This window comes from Propithecus coquereli, unplaced genomic scaffold, assembly GCF_000956105.1.
Source record: "Propithecus coquereli isolate 6110/MARCELLA unplaced genomic scaffold, Pcoq_1.0 Scaffold7, whole genome shotgun sequence".
NCBI classification, from domain to species: Eukaryota; Metazoa; Chordata; class Mammalia; order Primates; family Indriidae; genus Propithecus; species Propithecus coquereli.
Window position 1 is genome coordinate 13,390,181 of NW_012153062.1, and position 19,384 is coordinate 13,409,564.

General features: G+C 39.6%; 1 protein-coding gene across 2 annotated transcripts in view; it reads left to right on the forward strand.

The window, feature by feature from the left end:
• The first annotated feature begins 917 nt into the window (after nt 1-917).
• Nucleotides 918-19,384, forward strand: part of MCOLN3 (mucolipin 3) — a 28,233-nt gene continuing 9,766 nt past the window's right edge. Inside the window, exons 1-7 of one of the 2 annotated variants that reach the window (XM_012661063.1) lie at nt 918-981; nt 3,128-3,357; nt 6,440-6,607; nt 12,713-12,866; nt 14,316-14,400; nt 14,480-14,576; nt 19,084-19,183. In XM_012661063.1, the coding sequence (XP_012516517.1) occupies nt 3,130-3,357; nt 6,440-6,607; nt 12,713-12,866; nt 14,316-14,400; nt 14,480-14,576; nt 19,084-19,183 (832 nt within the window). In that variant the 5' untranslated portion in view covers nt 918-981; nt 3,128-3,129. Of the gene's footprint in view, nt 1,171-3,127; nt 3,358-6,439; nt 6,608-12,712; nt 12,867-14,315; nt 14,401-14,479; nt 14,577-19,083; nt 19,184-19,384 lie in introns of both variants that reach the window. The other variant, XM_012661062.1, reaches the window with a different exon arrangement.

Genomic DNA, 19,384 nt, shown 5'->3' on the forward strand with positions numbered 1-19,384 from the left:
GCAACTCCGGGTCGTCGGCGTCACGTCGGACTCTGGGTGGAGAGGAGCTTCAAGAGGCTGCTAAAGCTGCGCGCTACCTGCCCCGTTCCCCCACGGCTGAGGAGGCTTGACACCTCCCCGCCGTCCCAGCTGTCGCACGCAGCTCCCGCCGGTCGCCCAGTGTCCCTGCCGGCGCCCCCTCCGCGCGCCGCGGGCCGCAGGTGAGCTGAGCCGGGCGCCTCCCGGAGGCATCAGGTGTCGTGGGAACGGCGCCCGCAATGCTCAGGGAGGGACCGTGATGCCGAGAGCCGTAGGGGACACAAAGCGGGAGGGTCGGGCCCCTGGCCGTCGGTACCATGGAGGGCACACGGGCGGGAGCGGGGTGCGAGCTACAGCTGTTTGGCACAGCCCCGGCACCGCCGCCGGCCGAAGGTCAGTGGAGGCGCGCCGGCAGGGGTTGGGCACCGGCCCCGCGGGTTTGGTCGGCGCGTCCCTGCGGGTCGGTTCTTGTCCAAAGCTGCAGCAGGTGGGGGCTCTGCTCCTCGGCTCCCCCCAGGCCACCGCCCGCCGGGAAGCCTGGGGCAAGGACTCCGAGAACGGGAAGCCACCGCGTCCCACAGCCTCGGGCCCTGGAAGGCCTACGGCGGCGCGGGCTGTCTGGATGCCGGCCAGGGCCCGGGGACGGTCTCGAGGTTGCTCGGCCGGCCTTTCTCAACTCGGACTGTCCCTTTATTGGAGGTGTGGGGGCAGGGGCGCGGATGGACGTGGGGGCGGAAGCCGGGTCCCTGCGCAGGTCCAGCGGGCCCCGGCTGTCTGGAGAGCTCCTGGGCACGCGCGGCCGCTCTGCGCCGTCGCGCCCTTTCCCATGCGGAATACCAGGCCGTCTGAAAGCTTGTTTAAAAAAAGAAGTGAAGGAAAAAGGAAAGAGAGACAGAAGTTTTGTGTCTGGTGAAGTGGGAAAGCGCTTCTGAGGAAACGAACTTGCACACTTTGTCGCCAACTGTGAGGTTTTTACTATTTACGCGTATTCCCGGGCTTTCTCTGATTTTCTGCAGCTTGATCCAATTAAGCCTCTGACCGCTGTGCCTAAATAACCTCTGCATGCCAATTTGTCCCTTCTAAGAGCGTGCCTGGTACCTCGGGTGGACTCTCCGGACGGCCCCTTGCCCTCCTGCCTCCGGCGCCGCTCGGGTAGGTGTGCGGGGCGGTGCAGGCAGCTCGACAGCCGCGGGGCCCACCGTGGGCAGTTTTTAAAGTGCACCTTCTGAAGGGCTTTTGAGATGGGATAAAGCTAACGTTTGCAAGTTCAGCGGTCTGTCCTTGTGAATGTAATGTCTCGCTTCTGGGACAACTCGGTGTGATGTGCTGAATAAATTAACGGCGGTCGGCTCATTTTCTCTTGGTTCCTGTGGTTTACTGTTACACGGTGTGTGGCTAGTTTGTTTAGTTTTCCCAGTAGCAAAGTAGAAAGGGCTTAATGTCAAAGCTGTAATTCACCAACATGCTTTATTATTAACAGCTTCATTATGATGTGGATATTCATATGTGAGCTTCGCTGAACATGAAATCAGCTTCCTTTTAATTCCCATAGGTAAAGTCTCCTTAAATGCTGGTTAAGATATCCTACCTTATTGAAGAAGAAAATAAAACTTTTTGATTGAAGAGTCTAAGGAATTGATAACTTTTTTTCTTTCCTTTATGTCTTTACCTAAGAATTATTGTTATTTATACTTCGACAGGCGTCTTAACACATGCATGTATGAGCCACACTTTAATGAGTTTGGTCATAATTATTTCATTTTGAAGGTAGGGCGTATGCTATGTAGTATATACGTTTTATGCTTTATTCATTCAATGGTTTCTTATTAATCTTTTCATTAATTAAGAGTTTAAAAACTTTCCCCATGGCTAGTCTTTATAGTCAATATCTATTGTTTGGAGATGCTGGGCTTGCTTAGAATGTTTGAATTGAAATCAAAAGTGGGATTCTAGACTTGAAAAGCAGTGTGGTACCTAAACAGTGACTTGTCAGATATTGTATGAATGCAGGTTAAATCCACCCCTCCTTCATCACTGAGGGCAAGTTATTTTAAAAATATCAAACAAAGCCAGCCTTTCTATTCTGTATGGAAGGACTCTACTCTCCTGGTGGTTTGAGATATTTTATTTTGAACAGGTTTCCGTAGTGTCAGTCTTAGTCTGAGGGAAAATTCAAGATAGGTCCCAGTCTCTAGAGTGACTGCTCTATCACTTCAGAAAGGCTGGCTATGAAGACAACAAAACTAGACTGACCCTTTCAAAGGGACAGGGAAAAAAAAAATCCAGACAAAGTGATGCTGCTGATTGGGAATCAGACTTAAATTGAGCACCTACTTTCCCCTTTGTTCCTGAGGCTCATACAGCCCCTTATGAACCTTGTTGGCTACTTAGGAAACTGCTCTGTCTGCTGTGGGTGTTAGGTAAGTGAGCCTGCTTAGTGCTAGGGCTTTGTTTGCATTTTTATTTAATGATTGCTAAAATCATAGAAGGGTGGGTATTGTTATTCCTATTTTTGCAGGAAAGGAAATTGAGGCTCAGAGAGGCTAAGTGACGCGCCTCAGGTCACAAAGTGTCAAGTCATAGAACCAAGATTAGAAACCAAACTGGATCTTGGTTCTCTACACTACACCTTGCTACCTTTAACTCAGTGGTTTTACATTTTTTTTATTTTTTGATAATCTGATGAAAGTTTTCATTTCTCCACAGAAAAGTGCCCATATCCACATATATGAAATTTTGCATATAATTTCAGGGTCCACTTGCTCTCTAACGTCCTTCCCCAGGCTCTCAGGTCTCCAATCCCTGCTCTAATTATATCTATTACTGAATAAGGCAGAAAGTATATATGCACATATCTTTTACTGATAGAAGCAGCCCTTGAATTTGGTAACTTTCAACTAGTTGAAAATTCACTTAGGAATTGAAACAAATAGAAAAATGACATCTTACATTCTAACTGATTCTGCAAACATCAAAAGTGCAGTTTAGAGCAATGGTGCTTACTTGAAACCAGATCTTTTTAGTTTGGGCTTCTACCTGCAATAGCAAAGAATATGGACTTGCGCCTTTAGTCACTAAATAGAAATGTTGGGTTTGTTTTCCTCCCTAGAGATGGAAAATTCCGAGGTGGTTGTAAATAGCTGCAGCTCTCACGAAGAGGAAAATCGCTGCACTTTCAGCCAGCATACATCTCCAAATGAGGAGCTTCTATTAGAAGACCAGATGAGGCGAAAACTCAAATTTTTTTTTATGAATCCCTGTGAGAAGTTCTGGGCTCGAGGTAGAAAACCATGGAAACTTGCCATACAAATTCTTAAAATTGCAATGGTGACTATCCAGGTATGCATCTCAGATCATGAGTTTGGTGAAAGCCTCTTTTAATAACAAAGAGAACTATGGACAGTGGTTTTTATAACTTTAACTGTATGCATAATGGAGAAGAATAAAAAATAAGGAAACACACTATCTTAAACCCTTCTCTCTTTACTATTTATGAGAAAATGGCTTTTGTTCCTTTTTTTCTTCTTGTCTTTCATTAAATTATAATTTTAGTTACATAATCTAATTAGTTTTTAGGAAAAGAAGATTTTAATATTTGGCTTCCAGTCAAGAGGTTTAGCCTAAAGGTTTCTTAATCAACCATGGAAACCAGTGTTGCCTGACATGAAGACTTTCTTTTTCTTCCTACTTAGTTTCCTGGGAATTTCTCTCTCTTCAGAAACTTCAAGGGTTTCTGTTACAGGCAAGTTCTTAGGTTCTCACAGCCTTGTGATCATGAGAATTGTGGAGTGAAAGAATGTGGTGTTAACACAAAGGGAGTGGCATTAGCTAGTAAAATATCAGACTGAGCTTTAGTTCAAAGAGAAATTCTGAATCTCATTTCCTTGGCTTCTTTTAACATTGTTTGAGAAATCATATTTCGTCATTCTTATATGTACTGGTTGTGATTTATTCTTATGAAAATATGTTTTCCTGCTGGTGAGAGTAATTGTCTCTTGTTAAAAGCAAAGAGGCAAAAATAAAATATTTTAATGAGAAAAAATAGATAGATTAGGTTTATTTTTATTATTGCTTTATCTTCTTAACTTGGTAAAAAATACATAAGTAAATAAATAAATTGTATTAACGGAGAGATTTTTTAAAAACCTGTCATTACTATCTTAACTGCTTATTGAGAACAACTGCTTATGATTGTTACACTAAGGCAATTTCTACAATCATTTGAGGTTGGTAGAATTCTTGCTTAAGTTTCTAATACTAGATGTTGTATCGAGGGAAACAAACATTTGAGTGACTACTCTATTCCAGTACCTTATTTCATTTAATTCTAATAACATTCCTATTGAATAAATGCTTGCATCTCTGATTTTACAGAAGAGAAAACTGATGTTTATAGAGGTCTTTAAAAGTCATATGGCTAGTCAGTGTCAAAATTGAGACATTAGAGGCAGGCACCCTCTCTAATATATCACCCTGAAAATGGATGTTCAATTCTCAATATGGTATTTGGCAAGTTGAATTTAAAGTTCTTAACTTCCTTGTGATAATACAGTGTGTCACAATCGTGAAAAGTTTATGTGTCTTATTTCTCATAAGGGGGAAATACCTGTATCAGTTGAACATGAGTATTTTCTACTTAGAATAATAAAAGATACTACTTGAGTATTGCTGGGTACCAGGCTAAACATTTAACAGACATCATCATGTTCAATTTTCAAAACAAATTAGAGGTAGGTAGTGGTATCCTCATTTTACAGATGAGAACACGGAGGCTTAGTAGGGTAATATAACCTGTCATAGTCAGGAAACTAGAAGAGTAGAATTGAGATTCATACTCAGGTCTATTTCCTCTAAGACTTACGTTCTTAATTACTCCTTAATTTTTAGGGAGCTCATCTAACCTTACTGTATTTACTAGGGTGGACAAGAGGAAGACTGGCCAATGGTTAAGATATTAAGCCTGTTAGTAATAATCATGTAAAAGGTGTTTAGGTAAATTTTTAAAAGGAACAGAGGATTTCTTTATTGCGATGTTTCCTTAATCTATATCTCAGCAATCAAACAAATACCACACAAAGGCAACTTTGTAATTGAGAAAATGAGGGTGACTTGGTGACAGATTACCTCTTTTTAGGGAAAAGAAGGTGGGCTTTCTGTTAAGTTGGAGATTTGGTGTCTGCAGCAGCAAAAGAAAGATGTCTACAGTGATAGGCACCCTACTAAAAATTTCCCTTTTCCCACTACCTGGCTCAGTCTCTGAATTATAGCAGTCCCCTCTCAGCCATTGTCACTCCTGTCTGCCACTAAGCCTTTGATGACAGAGACCAATTGTCTTCTAATTGTATATCCTCCCCCTAGCTCAGTGCTGACACATGGAAGGTATTCATGTATTTGAATGATTGGTAAGAATATCTTTGGGAATTCTTTGGAGGCTTTTTGGTCACCACCTTCAATAGATACAAAAATCCCTGGAATATCAAGCTATCATCTTATTGGGATTTAAATGAGAACATTTAGCTTAAAGAGGCTCTTCAGAAATGGGGGTGATGATATGTGTGGAGTGCAGATCATATATCACAAGCAGAGAGGAGAGGGGGAAAAATTAGTCTATTCTCTGTATTTTTCCTGATCAGACCCTGGATTACTTTGTGTAGCCATGATAGGGTGGATAGAGACTGGATTTAGCCTGTCAGATATGGGTTCCAATTTTGACTATATGCACATTGCTAAGTGATATGACTTGAAAAAGTCATTTATCTTCTCTGAGCGTTTATGTATGCATCTATAAAACTGTTGTATTAGGAACTATAATGCAGGATTAGTACGAGGAAAGTTCCTGGAATAGTATATGGCCCGTACGTAGACTATATCCCACCTCCCATATAAAATACACCCTGCCTCAATCTGATATCTAAGTCAGAGTATAGTTAGAGTGTAATTTCTACTTACAACGTGTATGTGTGGGGGTGGGGTGCATTGGAAGGGAAGAGAAGATGAAAGAGAGACTTGGAGTAAAGTAAGCTTTGGGGTTTGATTGAAAGGTCTTCTGTTAACATGATGGCAGTGCAGTGAAACAACTTTTTTGTGTGTGAACAATTGAGTTTCACGCAAAACTCTGAGGTCAATCTTGCATGAATATTAAGGATGCATTATTGTTACTATAATTTAGAGGTACACTGAAAGGATATTTTCTATTTTTGGTCTTATTGTCACAGTTTTGGTAATTATACCTAGGAATATAATTTTGTCATAGAACTTGGACTTCCTTACAGTATGTTATCGACCTGCTGCAAAACCTTCTTAATATCTTAGAGAATTCATTTTAAACTCTTCTACTTGCTGTTCAAGGCCCTGCACCCTCTGCCTCCACCTTTTCTGCTCACATTTTCCACCTTCTTACCTTTTCTTTTTTTCTTTTAAGCTGGTCTTTTTTGGGCTAAGTAACCAGATGGTGGTAGCTTTCAAGGAAGAGAACACTATAGCATTCAAACATCTCTTCCTGAAAGGATACATGGACCGAATGGATGACACGTATGCAGTGTACACACAGAAGGATGTGTACGACCAGGTCATTTTCGCAGTGAACCAGGTAAATCAAGTGCATGCATTCATTGCTTGGGAGAAAAAATAGACCGGAAAAATGGTAGCAATATATATAATAACCAATAATCAAGTGTAGAAGGGTGAACATTTCTGCTTGGAAATGACTTATGTATAAAATCGTTTTTAAATTGCTTTTTAAAAATATTGTCAATGAACATTTACAAAACTAGAAATTGAAAAAGCTTTTGTTTAGTAACAGAGAAACAGAAACTTTAAAAATTTAATTAAAAGAATCAGAGCTAGGGCTTGGCATGGGAGCCTCAAATATTTAAGATTACTAACCATGACCCTGGTTGTAAGTAGTCGTTAAGTCTTCAGAGCTTAATACTTTTACAGGCCCTTAACAAATAATGAAAATATTAACTTTTCAGAGTTTATATAGCAACCAAGACCTTAAAATTCACTTAAAAAATAAGCAAGGCCTTTATGTCATACATGACAATGATTTTATTGTGACATTGACTAACCACTAAACAAAAAGTAAGCTTGTTTTTCATACAGATGAAACTATTTCATTCTGAGTTTCTAATCAATTAGTTTTGCTATAAACAGTACCTTCTAAAGATCCCAAATTTAGTTTTTTGTAGATATCATTGAAAGTGTTCTTGAAGTCAACATTCCCAACCTGGGTTAATTTGCAGACCATATTTCAAAATTATTACAACTCTTCTTCAGAAAGTTATTATAGTATAATTGTGGCTCTTCATTTTCTAGAGATAATCCAGGCACAGTGAGACAGTAAACTGCTAGAATAAAATACATATTTATGGCACCAAGGCTTTCTGTTAGTATTAGGATTGGGAAGCCAGAAATCTATAGTAATAGAAATAAGTTGCATAAATTATTAAGCAGAGTTATATCCTACAATGGCGGTGGAGGGGGGAATAGCATAATATTGGAGATAATTCAGTTTTGAGAATTTTTTTAAGTGTGTTAAGTTTCTCAAACTAGTCTTAACCAAATTAGTAGTTTGGTGGGTTTTTTGTTTTGTTTTTTTTTTGTGGTAGGGGGATTAGAGGCAAGAGGTAAACAATCCATTAAATTCTTTATAAAACGTCTTTATCCTTATTAGTAGGCCTAGACTCAGTCTTGAGAATATAATATTTGATATTCAGGCCATTCTGCTTATCAGATTTCCATATTCTTTACAGAAATTCATGTAGATTCCTCATTATAGTTGTCTTGGTCCATTCTTGCTGATATAACAAAATACCCAGGACCGAGTAATTTATAAACAACAGAAATTTCTTTCTCACAGTCTGGAGCCTGGGAAGTCCAAGATCAAGTTGCTGGCAGGTTCGGTGTCTGGTGAGGGCCTGCACCTTCTTGCTGCGTCATCACATGATGGAAGGTGGAAGGGCAAAAGAGGCTAGATAGTTTCCTTCAGCCTTTTATAAGGTCACTAATCCCATTCATGAGGGCTCTGCATTCAAACGATAGCCCTAGCATATAAATAGATAATACTAATTGCCGAGGTGTACTTTGGGCAGGTGATTTCCTACTGTCTTCCAAGTACCATTGGTACTTTTAGTTGAAGATAAAAAGTGTCTTGATCAAAATTTTCATGAATAAGTAGGGATTTGGGGATTAATGAGGTCAGTTATTCTACATGCTTCCAGAGAACTGAATAGATCAAATATGAGCTGATATTAAAGCAAGACGGATCCTTGTTTTCTGTAAGGAAACAAAGTTTCCTTGCTTGATAGTTGAGGTGATAGTTATGGAGGGAAACTGACAAGAAGAACAGTGGCATCTCAGTCCTTACAGGTATATCCATGACTAATCAGTTATCCGGAAGGGTACCATGGTTCATTGTGATCCAATACTATGATTATAACAGCATTGCTTTTTATTATATATGCTTCTATATTTAAATGTCAAAGACATAATTATTTTGTTCTTATATGATACCCTGGCTGTCCTCTTATTTCCTCAACCCTTTTGGGATCAGCTTTACTGGCTCCTTTTCTTCCATCTGCCCCAGAAATTTTAGCAGTCCTCAAAGGTTTGTCCTCCTCCTGCAGAAGTTTCCTCCACTACACAGCCTTGGCCATCACCAGGATGAGGTGACTCCCAGGCAGGTGCTCACACTGTTACAGGCCAGACACTTCACAAGCACCTCAGGATTACCCTGTGCAGAGTAGCTTCATATTCTCTTCCCGCCTACTCTCTCCAGACTGGTTTCTCTTTCTGGTCAGTTGCTTAGGTTAAAAGGCGTCAGGGTCTTCTTGGAATTGTTTATTCTTGCAGCTCAAACATAGTTTATAAATTTCTTATTTCTGATTGGCGTTCCTTCTTTCCCACCCACCTGCCCTACCACCTCTTGGCTGTTTTCTAAAGAATTCATCTAAAATTACAGATCTTATTGCACAATATTCCTCTTTATATAGATAGATTTATATCTACATATCTCTAACAAACAGCGTTCAGCACCACAGCACCTGATGTATTTATTCCATGAAGGCAGAGGGACATGAAAGGCACTCAGATGTTTCTGAACAAGTGAAAGAGCTCGACAGGCTCATTGTATGTGTCAGGATCCGGAGATCACAGAAGGACCACAAACAGGAATCTATAATTAAGGAGCAGTCAGTTTTAATCTGCTTTACTTTTTGTGCCATATTACTCAGCTAAGGACCTTTAATGTGTTTTTATATTGTCACTCAGAGGATAACATGGGGGGCATGGATCTGAGCAAAAGAGTCCTTTTCTCAAGGCAGAGCAGCAAAGGCCAGAAGGGACAGATGTGCCCAGCCTACCTAAAGCCCACAAAGGCCACAGCCACTTGGGTGCTCTGTGCAGTCTCCTCACTGTTAATCCCACCAGTTAGTTCCAACCATAGTCTCACACCACAGTCCTGTCCCAGAGTTCTCTGACTCGGGCTCCAGAGCAGAACACAGCCCTGCCACTCACCCTAGATTATCCAGTTCTTGCCAGATGCTCAGATCTCCACTAAGAGGCCTTATTAAGACAGCAAGGAAGTCTGACTGTAGCATAGCTTATGATGTCAGCAGGTACCTGCAGCCCTGGGCCTCAGATCTTTTGCCTTTCAAGATCTTAAAAGGTTTAAGATACAAGATTCTGTGGTTAGGAAGTTCTTATCCTTAGGAGATTCCTGTGGGGATTGCCCCACACGTGCATAGTGGGCACTCAGAAGGCCTACAGAGCCCCATCACAGCTATGACTCTGATGTATGGCCCCTGCTTGCCTGTCTAGATTTACTTTGCATCTCATGTCTCACGTTCCAGGCACAATGGTTTGCTTGCTACCTTAGATAGAAAACAAAAATCTCAAAAGTGAATATCGCCAGCATTATACTCTTTTCCCCTACATGTAGAACATAATGCTATTTAACAACTTATAAAACTTGCTTCTCTTATCGTAGATTTCTGGCTCATTTTCTCAATCCCAATGCTAACAGAAAACTTGGTGCCATAATCCTGTACTTTATGCTGACAGTTTACCAACTCACTGTGCACAGATTGGCTCTAGTAATGAAGCGCTACTGTTACATTGTAATCATTTTCACCTCATCATTAATTTGACAAATATTTGAGCACCCACCATGTGCCTAAAGTGCTGATGTTAGAGCAGTGGGCTTGATAAATTCCCTGTCTTGTGGAGCTTGCATTCAAATGGAGGAGATGGATCTTAAACAAGTTTAACCAAAATCATTTGAGTTAAGCAGTGATGAGTGCTACGAAGAAAAATAAACCAGCAATAACCAGTGGCTTCAGGGTGGTCGGAAAAGGCCTTTCTGAAGACTTGAAATCTGGACAAGAATATCCAGGGTGAAGGAGTAGCAACAGCACAGGCCCTGAGGCGGGAAAGCATTTGGTCTGACTGAGGAAATACAAGGGAGGCAAAGTGTGATGGGACAGAGATAGGGCCAGAGAAGTTGGCGGCTGGGTCTCTCGGGAAATTACAGCACATGGACGGTAGTTTTGGATTTTATTCTGAGAGAGACAGGAAGCCATGGAAGGGCTTTCAGTAGGGGAGAGACTCTAATGTACATAAGCAAAAGCTAACATGTGTTCACTCAAATATTTATTAAGCATTTATTATGGATCAGGTACTGTTTTTGGTGCAGGGGTACTGCAGTGAACAAATAGACTAAGTCAAGGAGGTCATATTCTAAGAGGAAGAGACAGGCAGTAAATAAGTAGATAAGGGCATCATCTATCTATTGGTTACAAGTACTGTGAAAAATATAATAAAGCAAGAAGAGTGAACAACTGGAGGTGATTGGAGAAGGCCTCTCTGATTAGGTAACATGAGCAGAGAGCAGACAAAAGTGAGGGCAGGCAGTCTGTGGCTATCTCAATGAAGATGCTTCCAGGGAGGAGGAACAGCAAGAACAAGAGTCTTGAGCAGGATTTTTTTTTTTTATAGGCATGAATTTACTCACCCCTTGTAGCAATCCTGTGAGTTCTAGATGGAGACTAGACTATAGTGAGAGTCAGGATTGGAAGCAGGAAGACCAGTTTAGAGGCTTAATTTGCCCAGGAGAGAGATGATGGTGGTTGGACTAGGGCCATAATAATGAAAGTGATGAGAGGCAGTCAGCTTTGTGGTGAGGAAGCTCAGATCTTTCGGTGATTCCTGTGGGCAGATAATTTGAAAGTAATGCATGACTTTCTGATGGATTGGAAGTGTAATATGAGAAAAGGAGACTAAAGGATCTTTCCTAAGTTTTGGCCTGAATAACTGATTGACTTAGAGAGTCATTTATAGAGAAGGGGATTATTGTGAAAGGAGCAGGTTTTTCTGTTTGCACACTCATGTTCAAGATTCCTCTAGACACCGTAGGCACCATGTAGGCAGATTGCTCTCCAGGTGCAGTATTCAGTGAAGAGGTGGGGGCTGGAGATGCAAATTTGGAAGTTGTCAGCGTATAGGTGGTGTTTTAAACATGGGACTAGTTGAAGTCACCTGTGGAGGGAATGTGGCTAAAGAGGTTGTGGTCTGAATCCAAAGGCACTCCGAAATGTAGAGGTTGGCAATGTGAGGATTGAGCAAAGGAGACCAAGAAAAAGCAGTCAGTGTTCCTCAAATCAAGTGCAGAAAGTATTTAGTGAAGGGGAAACATTCAACGGCACCAAATACCATGGAGATGTCAAGTTAGATGAGGACTAAGAACTAAGCATCAGATTTGGCAACATGCTGCTCATTTGTGACCTTGACAAGGCCCAATTAAGAGTCCAGCCCATAGATCTAGATTATAAGTTATTTCCTTCATTTAGCATAGCATGTTTCACATGCATCTTTTAGTAGAATTCTTTTTCTGTGTCTATTGCACAAAATTGTTAATTTCAAGACAGACAGATGCCATATCCTTACCTTTGTATGACCAGTTGTGCCAAACATATGGCTCACAGAGGGTTCTGAAACACATTGTTTCAGAAACATCCACAGAAATCCATTAAGAGTTTAAGTTGACAATTATTCCAAGGTACCATAAGATTCTCATTTGTAAAAGTAGTATATGTTTTATTGAGGACTCACTAGGATAGGGGACTATTGCTATGAAAGTGATTAAATTATATTCTTGCAAAGATAAAATCTATATATATGTGTGTGTATGTATGTGTGTGTGTGTTTGTGTGTGCATGTATTTTTTTTTTAAGAAAAGGTTTTGCTGGTTAGCCTTGAACAATTATATCCCATTTCTTATACTTGTATTACAGTAGTAAGGTAGAACTCTGACCTTATAGGAAATAGTTCAAAGATAAATAACATTTGTATTAACATTGAATTTAAAAATCAGTCCCTGAACATAGTTCTTAAGGGAGGAAAGAATCTCAAAGATTATGTGGCTTCAGACTTTAATTTTTCCAGATAAGGAACTCGAAGCTCAGAAAGTTTGTGACAGAAATGATACTTGAACCCAGAACTCTAATTCGAGTGCTCCCCGCCACCTGCCTTTGTGGTGCACAGCAGCAGGTCACTTAATGCTGCACGTCAATGTGAATGTCTCCACCCTGAGGGGAGGTGGAGACCTGCCAGGTTCAAAGGTGGGGAGGGGGGGACATCTGGCCTCACTTCTGCCCTGGCTGGCGTTCCCAGTTTCTGTTTCTCCTTTTGGCTGAAGTACTTGCAGCTGCGCAACGTCTCAGTTGGGAATCATGCTTACAAGAACAAGGGCACGGAGCAGTCTGCCATGGCAGTCTGTCAGCACTTCTACAAGCGAGGAAACATCTGTCCTGGAAATGATACCTTTGACATTGATCCAGAAATTGAAACTGGTAATGTTCTTCTGTAAACTAGAATTTCAATTTTTAACTTCTTGGTTTATGCTTAAAATCAGTGATTTCATTTCTGAAAACATTGATGTGTTCTGTGCTACGGGCACAGCAAGAACTATTTAGGAGTTATTATGTGTCAGGTACTGTTCTGAGCTCTTCACTGTAATTCAAGAATCCTCAAAAAAAAACCAACAAAGAAGGCATGAGCGTTATCCCCGTTTTATAGTACGGTTCAGAGAATTAAGTGATCTGTCCAAGATGGAGTAGAAGAGGCAGTGCTGAAATTGGGCCCAAGCTATCTGTGCTCTTAGCCACTATATGCCACCACCTTGTGCTTGATACACCAATTAAATAGGTAGATTTTATGCTTACAGAGCATTATGCTTGCAAACACTTGATGTATATAAAACTCCCTTTCCCCAACAGCACTTCACTATTTAACATCTTTGGGGTAGATTGAGGGATAGGAATGAGAATCAGAACTTGGAATAATGCAGCTTATTCTTATTAGCAACTTGTACCTATTAATAAAATATCAGCTTAGGTCATTGAGTTAAAAAGTAAGTATTCAGCCCGGGCGCGGTGGCTCACGCCTGTAATCCTAGCACTCTGGCAGGCCAAGGCGGGCGGATTGTTTGAGCTCAGGAGTTCAAGACCAGCCTGAGCAAGGGCGAGACCCCGTCTCTACTAAAAATAGAAAGAAATTAGATGGACAACTAAAAATATATAGCAAAAATTAGCCGGGCATGGTGGTGCATGCCTGTAGTCCCAGCTACTCGGAAGGCTGAGGCAGGAGGATCACTTGAGCCCAGGAGTTTGAGGTTGCTGTGAGCTAGGCTGATGCCATGGCACTCTACTCAGGGCAGTAGAGTGAGACTCTGTCTCAAAAAAAAAAAAAAAAAGTAAGTATTCAAATAGTTTAATAGACACAAGGATTTTTTTGGACAGGGATAGTAAAGGATAACAGTACCAACTAGTGAAAACTTTCTAAAATACTATTTTTCTTTATTTTTTAAGTGCTTATTGAGGAAAAGTTATCAGCACATATTAAAAAAAATAGATCCTTAAAATTACTTAGAAAATCTTACGTTAGTCACCACAAGTGCTTCAAATCATATGCTTAAGATACAAAAAAGGGAGGTGGAGGGGCTCAAAGTTTATCTAGGCTTAAAAAGACAGGAAGGAAGATAATATTCTATAGAACACTAATGACATAGAGTTCAGATCTTTCTCTGGCCTCCAACCACTCCAGAAACATTGTAGCCACGAATGTCTTAAAAACAAATGAGTCATTGTAAACAAGTGGTATTGGTGTTTGGCTTTTAAAATCTTAATTCAGAAAAATAATAGAATCTGAATATGGTCTTAAATGTATTATCCTTTCAAAATGCAGTTTTATTTATTTATTTTAGGTACTATATCATGTTTTTTTGTTCTTTTCTATGGCAGAATGTTTCTTTGTAGAGCCAGACGAACCTTTTCACATTGGAACACCAGAAGAAAATAAACTCAACTTAACGCTGGACTTTCACAGGTGAGGGACACAGATGGGAGTGTAACTTCTGTTTGTGTGTGTATGTTTCCACTGAACTAAAGTCTCCTCTATTTTCTAGACTCCTAACAGTGGAGCTTCAGTTTAAACTGAAAGCCATTAATCTGCAGACAGTTCGTCATCAAGAGCTCCCTGACTGTTATGACTTTACCCTGACTGTAAGTGTGGGCCAGGCTAAATCTGGTTCCAGTCTGGAGAAAAGTTGTTTTATCTAGTTACATGTTTCATAAGTTTGTATTAAGGCACGATTAAGAATATAAGATGTTTCCATTTAAATGTGCATAGGGGAAACATTCATACATCTAGTTCTATTTTGTTGTAATAACTTATTTACTTGTTAATTATTTCTTCTGTACCCCAGTGTAAGTTCTACCAGAGCAGGGACCTTGTCTTGTTCACTGCTGTCTCCAGTACCAAGAACGGTGCCTGTCACAGAGTAGATGTTCAGTCACAAAAGGAACAGGGGTTTGCAGGTTCTGTATGGTTGGCTCACGGTAGCCTGTGGCTACCTGCTGAAGGGCACTGCCAAGGGTTCTTGCTACTGTGTTTCTTCACCATGGACATTGGCAGCCTGTGGGTTATTGCTCACACTGCTTGTCCTCATGCTGCCTGAATGCTCTCATTCGTCTCTCCCCCTGCAGCCTACCCTATCACTTCTGCATTCCTTATGTTCCAGTTGCAGATGGAGTATTAAGTTCTCTAGGGAGCACAAGATGTGTCTAATGTGAGTTTATCACCTCACGAGATCAGAGTCCGTAACCCAGTGCAGTTTGTTCATATATAGGAAAACATCTGAAACAACTCACCTTCATACCATCCCGAGTTCTCTCACTTTGCACTGTTTGATACAAATAGTAGTCTGTAGCAAAAGCTGTGTCCATGATACTCACTAATTGGCTGTGGTACTCAAGTTTTCAGAGATGGAGGTTAAAAAAATTTTTAGAATATGGTATAATGTAATAAGTATGCATAGTATTTAATGAGAAAAAGCACTAAAACTATAAGAGTATTTTGAATTAGGCTACAAATTTCAATCATAATATCAATCAGCAAATTATAAATTATCAGTATTATTTGATTTTTAAAAATTGAGCTACAACCCACAGTCTCCTCTCTTTTTTCTTTCTGTCTTGAATTTGAGAAATGACACTTTTCATAATTTTTATAATACTGATACCTCCTTTGTGGACCCTTTTTTAATTCCTTATTTAGAAAGACATTGTATCTTCTGACCTCTGAAGTGTTTTGTGGGGTTTTTTGTTTTCTTTTCTTTCTCTCTCTTTCTTTTAAAAATTTTATATGGGCTTACTACCTTTTCCTTTGTTTTAGGATTTTCTAGGTGTTTATTAACTCTGCTAGATTGAAAGTTCCTTGAAGGTAGGAACTATTTTTATTAATCTTTTCATTCCTCAGAAAACATAGTAGGTGACACAAATATTTGTTGAATGCATAAATGAAACACTTGTGAAATCTAGACCCTTTCTATTGGCTCAATTCAGTGGTAAAAGCAACCTGGCCTATTAGCCACATGCAGATTTGTTGTCTTTTCATCATTATCATAGATCATCCCAAGCTATACCTTTGCATTGTGGATTTAGCAGTGCATCTCGTAGAACTGGGGTAGAGCTTATATCCTATGGGGTGATTTAATAATAAAAGCCATGTGTGCAACTTCATTGTCATGCATCTGATATAAAATGTAGGGACTTTAGAGTCAGATAAGCCTAGATTTCAGTTCCACCTCACCAGTAAGTAGCTGTGTAACTGTAGGCAAATTATTTAATTGGTTTGTGCCTCAGTTTCCTCTGTGAAACAAAATTAACACCTACCTAGCTGGCAAGGTTGTTGTTGAGATATAAAATAATATACATAAAGGACTTACCTAAGTATCTGGTATGTACTAGATAATTGATTGATTCAACAGCTTTTTAAAAACCCTTGCTGTGTGTGCCCAGTTGAATTTAGAATGGAAAAGTAGTGTATTAGCATTCATACATAGTAGTTTAATACATTTTTGTATCATGTATTTTGAAGCTCTTTATTAGGTATATGAACACCTAGGATTCTTGTGTTCACTTGATGAACTAACTCTTAGCATTATGCAATGGTGCTCTTTACCTCTACTAATATTCTTTACTTTAACATGTATATTGTTGCATGTTAATATAGCCACTCCAGCTTTCTTTTGATTAATGTTAGCATGGCATATCTTTTCCCATCCTCTTAATATTAACCTATTTGTGTTTTATATTTAAAGTGGGTTTCTTGTAAGGCAGGGTATTGTTGGGTCTTGCTTTATTATTCAATCTCACAATCTCTACCCTTTAATTAGTGTGCTTAGACCATTTATATTGTTTGCAATTATTAATATCATTTCCTTTTTCTTCTGCCTTCTTTTGGATTGAGTATTTTTTATGACTTCATTTTATTTCATTTGTTAGCTTATTAGCTATAACTCTTTGTTGTATTTTGGGGTTTATAGTACACATCTTTAACTTATTATAGTCACCTTCAAGGAATATTATACCACTGTATATACAGTGTAAGAACCTGACAATATACTTCCATTTCTCCCCTGTTGGCCTTTATGTTATTATCATACAATTTATTTCTACATGTTATAAACCCCACAATACACTGTTATTAATTTTGTTTTAAACAATTATCTTTTAAAGCCATTTAAATAATAAGAAAACATCTTTATATTTGCCCATGTAGTCACCATTTCCAGTGTGCTTCATTCTTGTGTGCAACTCCAGGTTTCCATCTGGTATCATTTTCCTTCTGCCTGAAGGGTTTCCTTTAACATTTCTTATAGTGCAGGTCTGCAAGTGATGAATTCTTTCAGTTTTTGTATGTCTAAAAAATATTTAACTTTCGTCTTTTTAAAGATCATTTCACTGTGTATAGAATGCTATCTTGACTGGTTGCTTGGTTTTTGTTTCGTTTTGTTTTTGCCCCAGTACTTTATTTTTTTTTTCTCTTTCTAAACCCTTGAGACCTCTGGAACCCCAGTACTTTAAATGTGTTGCTCTTCTAGCTTATACTGTTTCTGATAGAAAATCTGCTGTCATCTTTATCTTTATTCTTCTGTATGGGATGTGGTTTTCCCCATCTGGGCACTTTGGAAATTTTCTCTTTATCTTTGATTTTAAGCAATTTGGTTGTGAAATGCCTTATTGTTATTTTCTTCTTCTTTCCTGTGTTTGGGGTTCATTGAGTGTCATGGGTCTGTGGGTTGATAGTTGTCATTATATTTGGTATTTAGTCAGCATGATTTCTTCAAATATTTTTTTCTGTTATTTTCCCCCCACTCCCCATCCTTTTTCAGAGATTCCAATTGTATCAGTATTTGGTCACTTGAAGTTGTCCCATAGCTCACTAATGCTGTTTGTTTGTTTTATGTTTTAGTATTTTTTTTTCTGTGTATTTGATTTTGCATAGTTTCTATGTTTTCAAATCCACTATTTTTTTTTGTGCTATCTAATCTTTTCTAATCCCATTCAGTACTTTTCTTCGTCTGAGGGATTCAGCTTCTTCTGAACATCTTACCAAGATGTGACTGACATTGAGCCACAGTTTATTTACTCAATAGGTATTTCATGAGCACCTACTATTTGTAAAACCGTGAGGCCCTTTGTGTGGGAAAAACATGGTTTCTCCTTGACAAGGATTTCTGACTCAATCAAATAACACTGAGCATCTCCTTGCATGAGGCCGGGGTCTGGATCTGCCAGCCGTTTGGACATGGACAGACAAATTAGTAGACTGTCAGGGAAAGAAGTTTATAGTTCATCAAGAGGAGAAATAGAATGACTAAACCCTTTAAGATCATTTGAAATCTTATATCTAAAGTGATATAAAGTCTTATATCCCCTACATGGAGATGCTTCATTAAAATTCATTTAAGTGACAGACTTTTCAAAGAACTTTTTTTCTTCAGGACTTGAGAGAAAGAGAAGAGACAGAAAAAAACATGGACTGCTTTTTTTGCCTTGCCAGCCCTGTCCTGCCATGGGCACAGGGAAGGGAACTAGAACAGAAGACAGTAGAAGGACTATGGAAGGTGTTCTGGCATAGCTTTGTCCTGCTTGGCACCTGGTGTCCTGAAGTGGCTGTCCTCGAAGCAAGGAGTCTCTGTTGACTCCCTGCCACCAAATGCTTTGTAATACACATTATGCTAAAATGACTAAGAAATCTAGGCCCAGAATAAAAATGGGAAAAGTCTTAAGGCAGAAATAATGAGCCTCTGAAGTAGTAAGAATTGTAGGAGCACTAAAAATCTACCCCTAGCTGAGGTCCTGCTGGGAGTTGGGGGAAAGCACAGTTGTACCAGCTTTTGCTCATATCAAGAGGGCACCTGGAGGTACCACAGAATGGGAAGGAGGGCAAGTACTCTTGTTGTGTACGTTCTTCAGGGCTGGAATGCTATCCTAGAAACAAAGGGTTTTAGAGAATACAAGGTCCCTCTGGAAGATCTAGTTCAACTTTCTTATTTCACAGAGAAATAATGAGAACTTCCCAAGGTTGAACAGAGTTAACAGTTTTGAGATGAGAATATGGGTCTCCTGTCCCCTTGAAAGAATTGTTTCCTAATTAGTGCATAGAGGTATCTTGGCTTTAAAAACTATAGGTATGTTTTTGACCCTTTTCCTGTCTTCACAGATAACATTTGACAACAAGGCCCACAGTGGAAGAATTAAAATAAGTTTAGATAATGACATTTCCATCAGAGAATGTAAAGACTGGCATGTATCTGGATCAAGTAAGTGATGAGCTTTACTGGTTTGCAGAATGATTATTAAATAATGTAAAATGGTTATTACATTACTGCCCCCTGGATAGGTAGAACATCAAATAACAGACTGGATCATTTCCAAGTCCCCAACTCTCTGTAAGTAGATGAACTCATGGTATATATCTGATGTTTCAGGTAATACCTAAGTTACTCATAGCTAAAATGGCT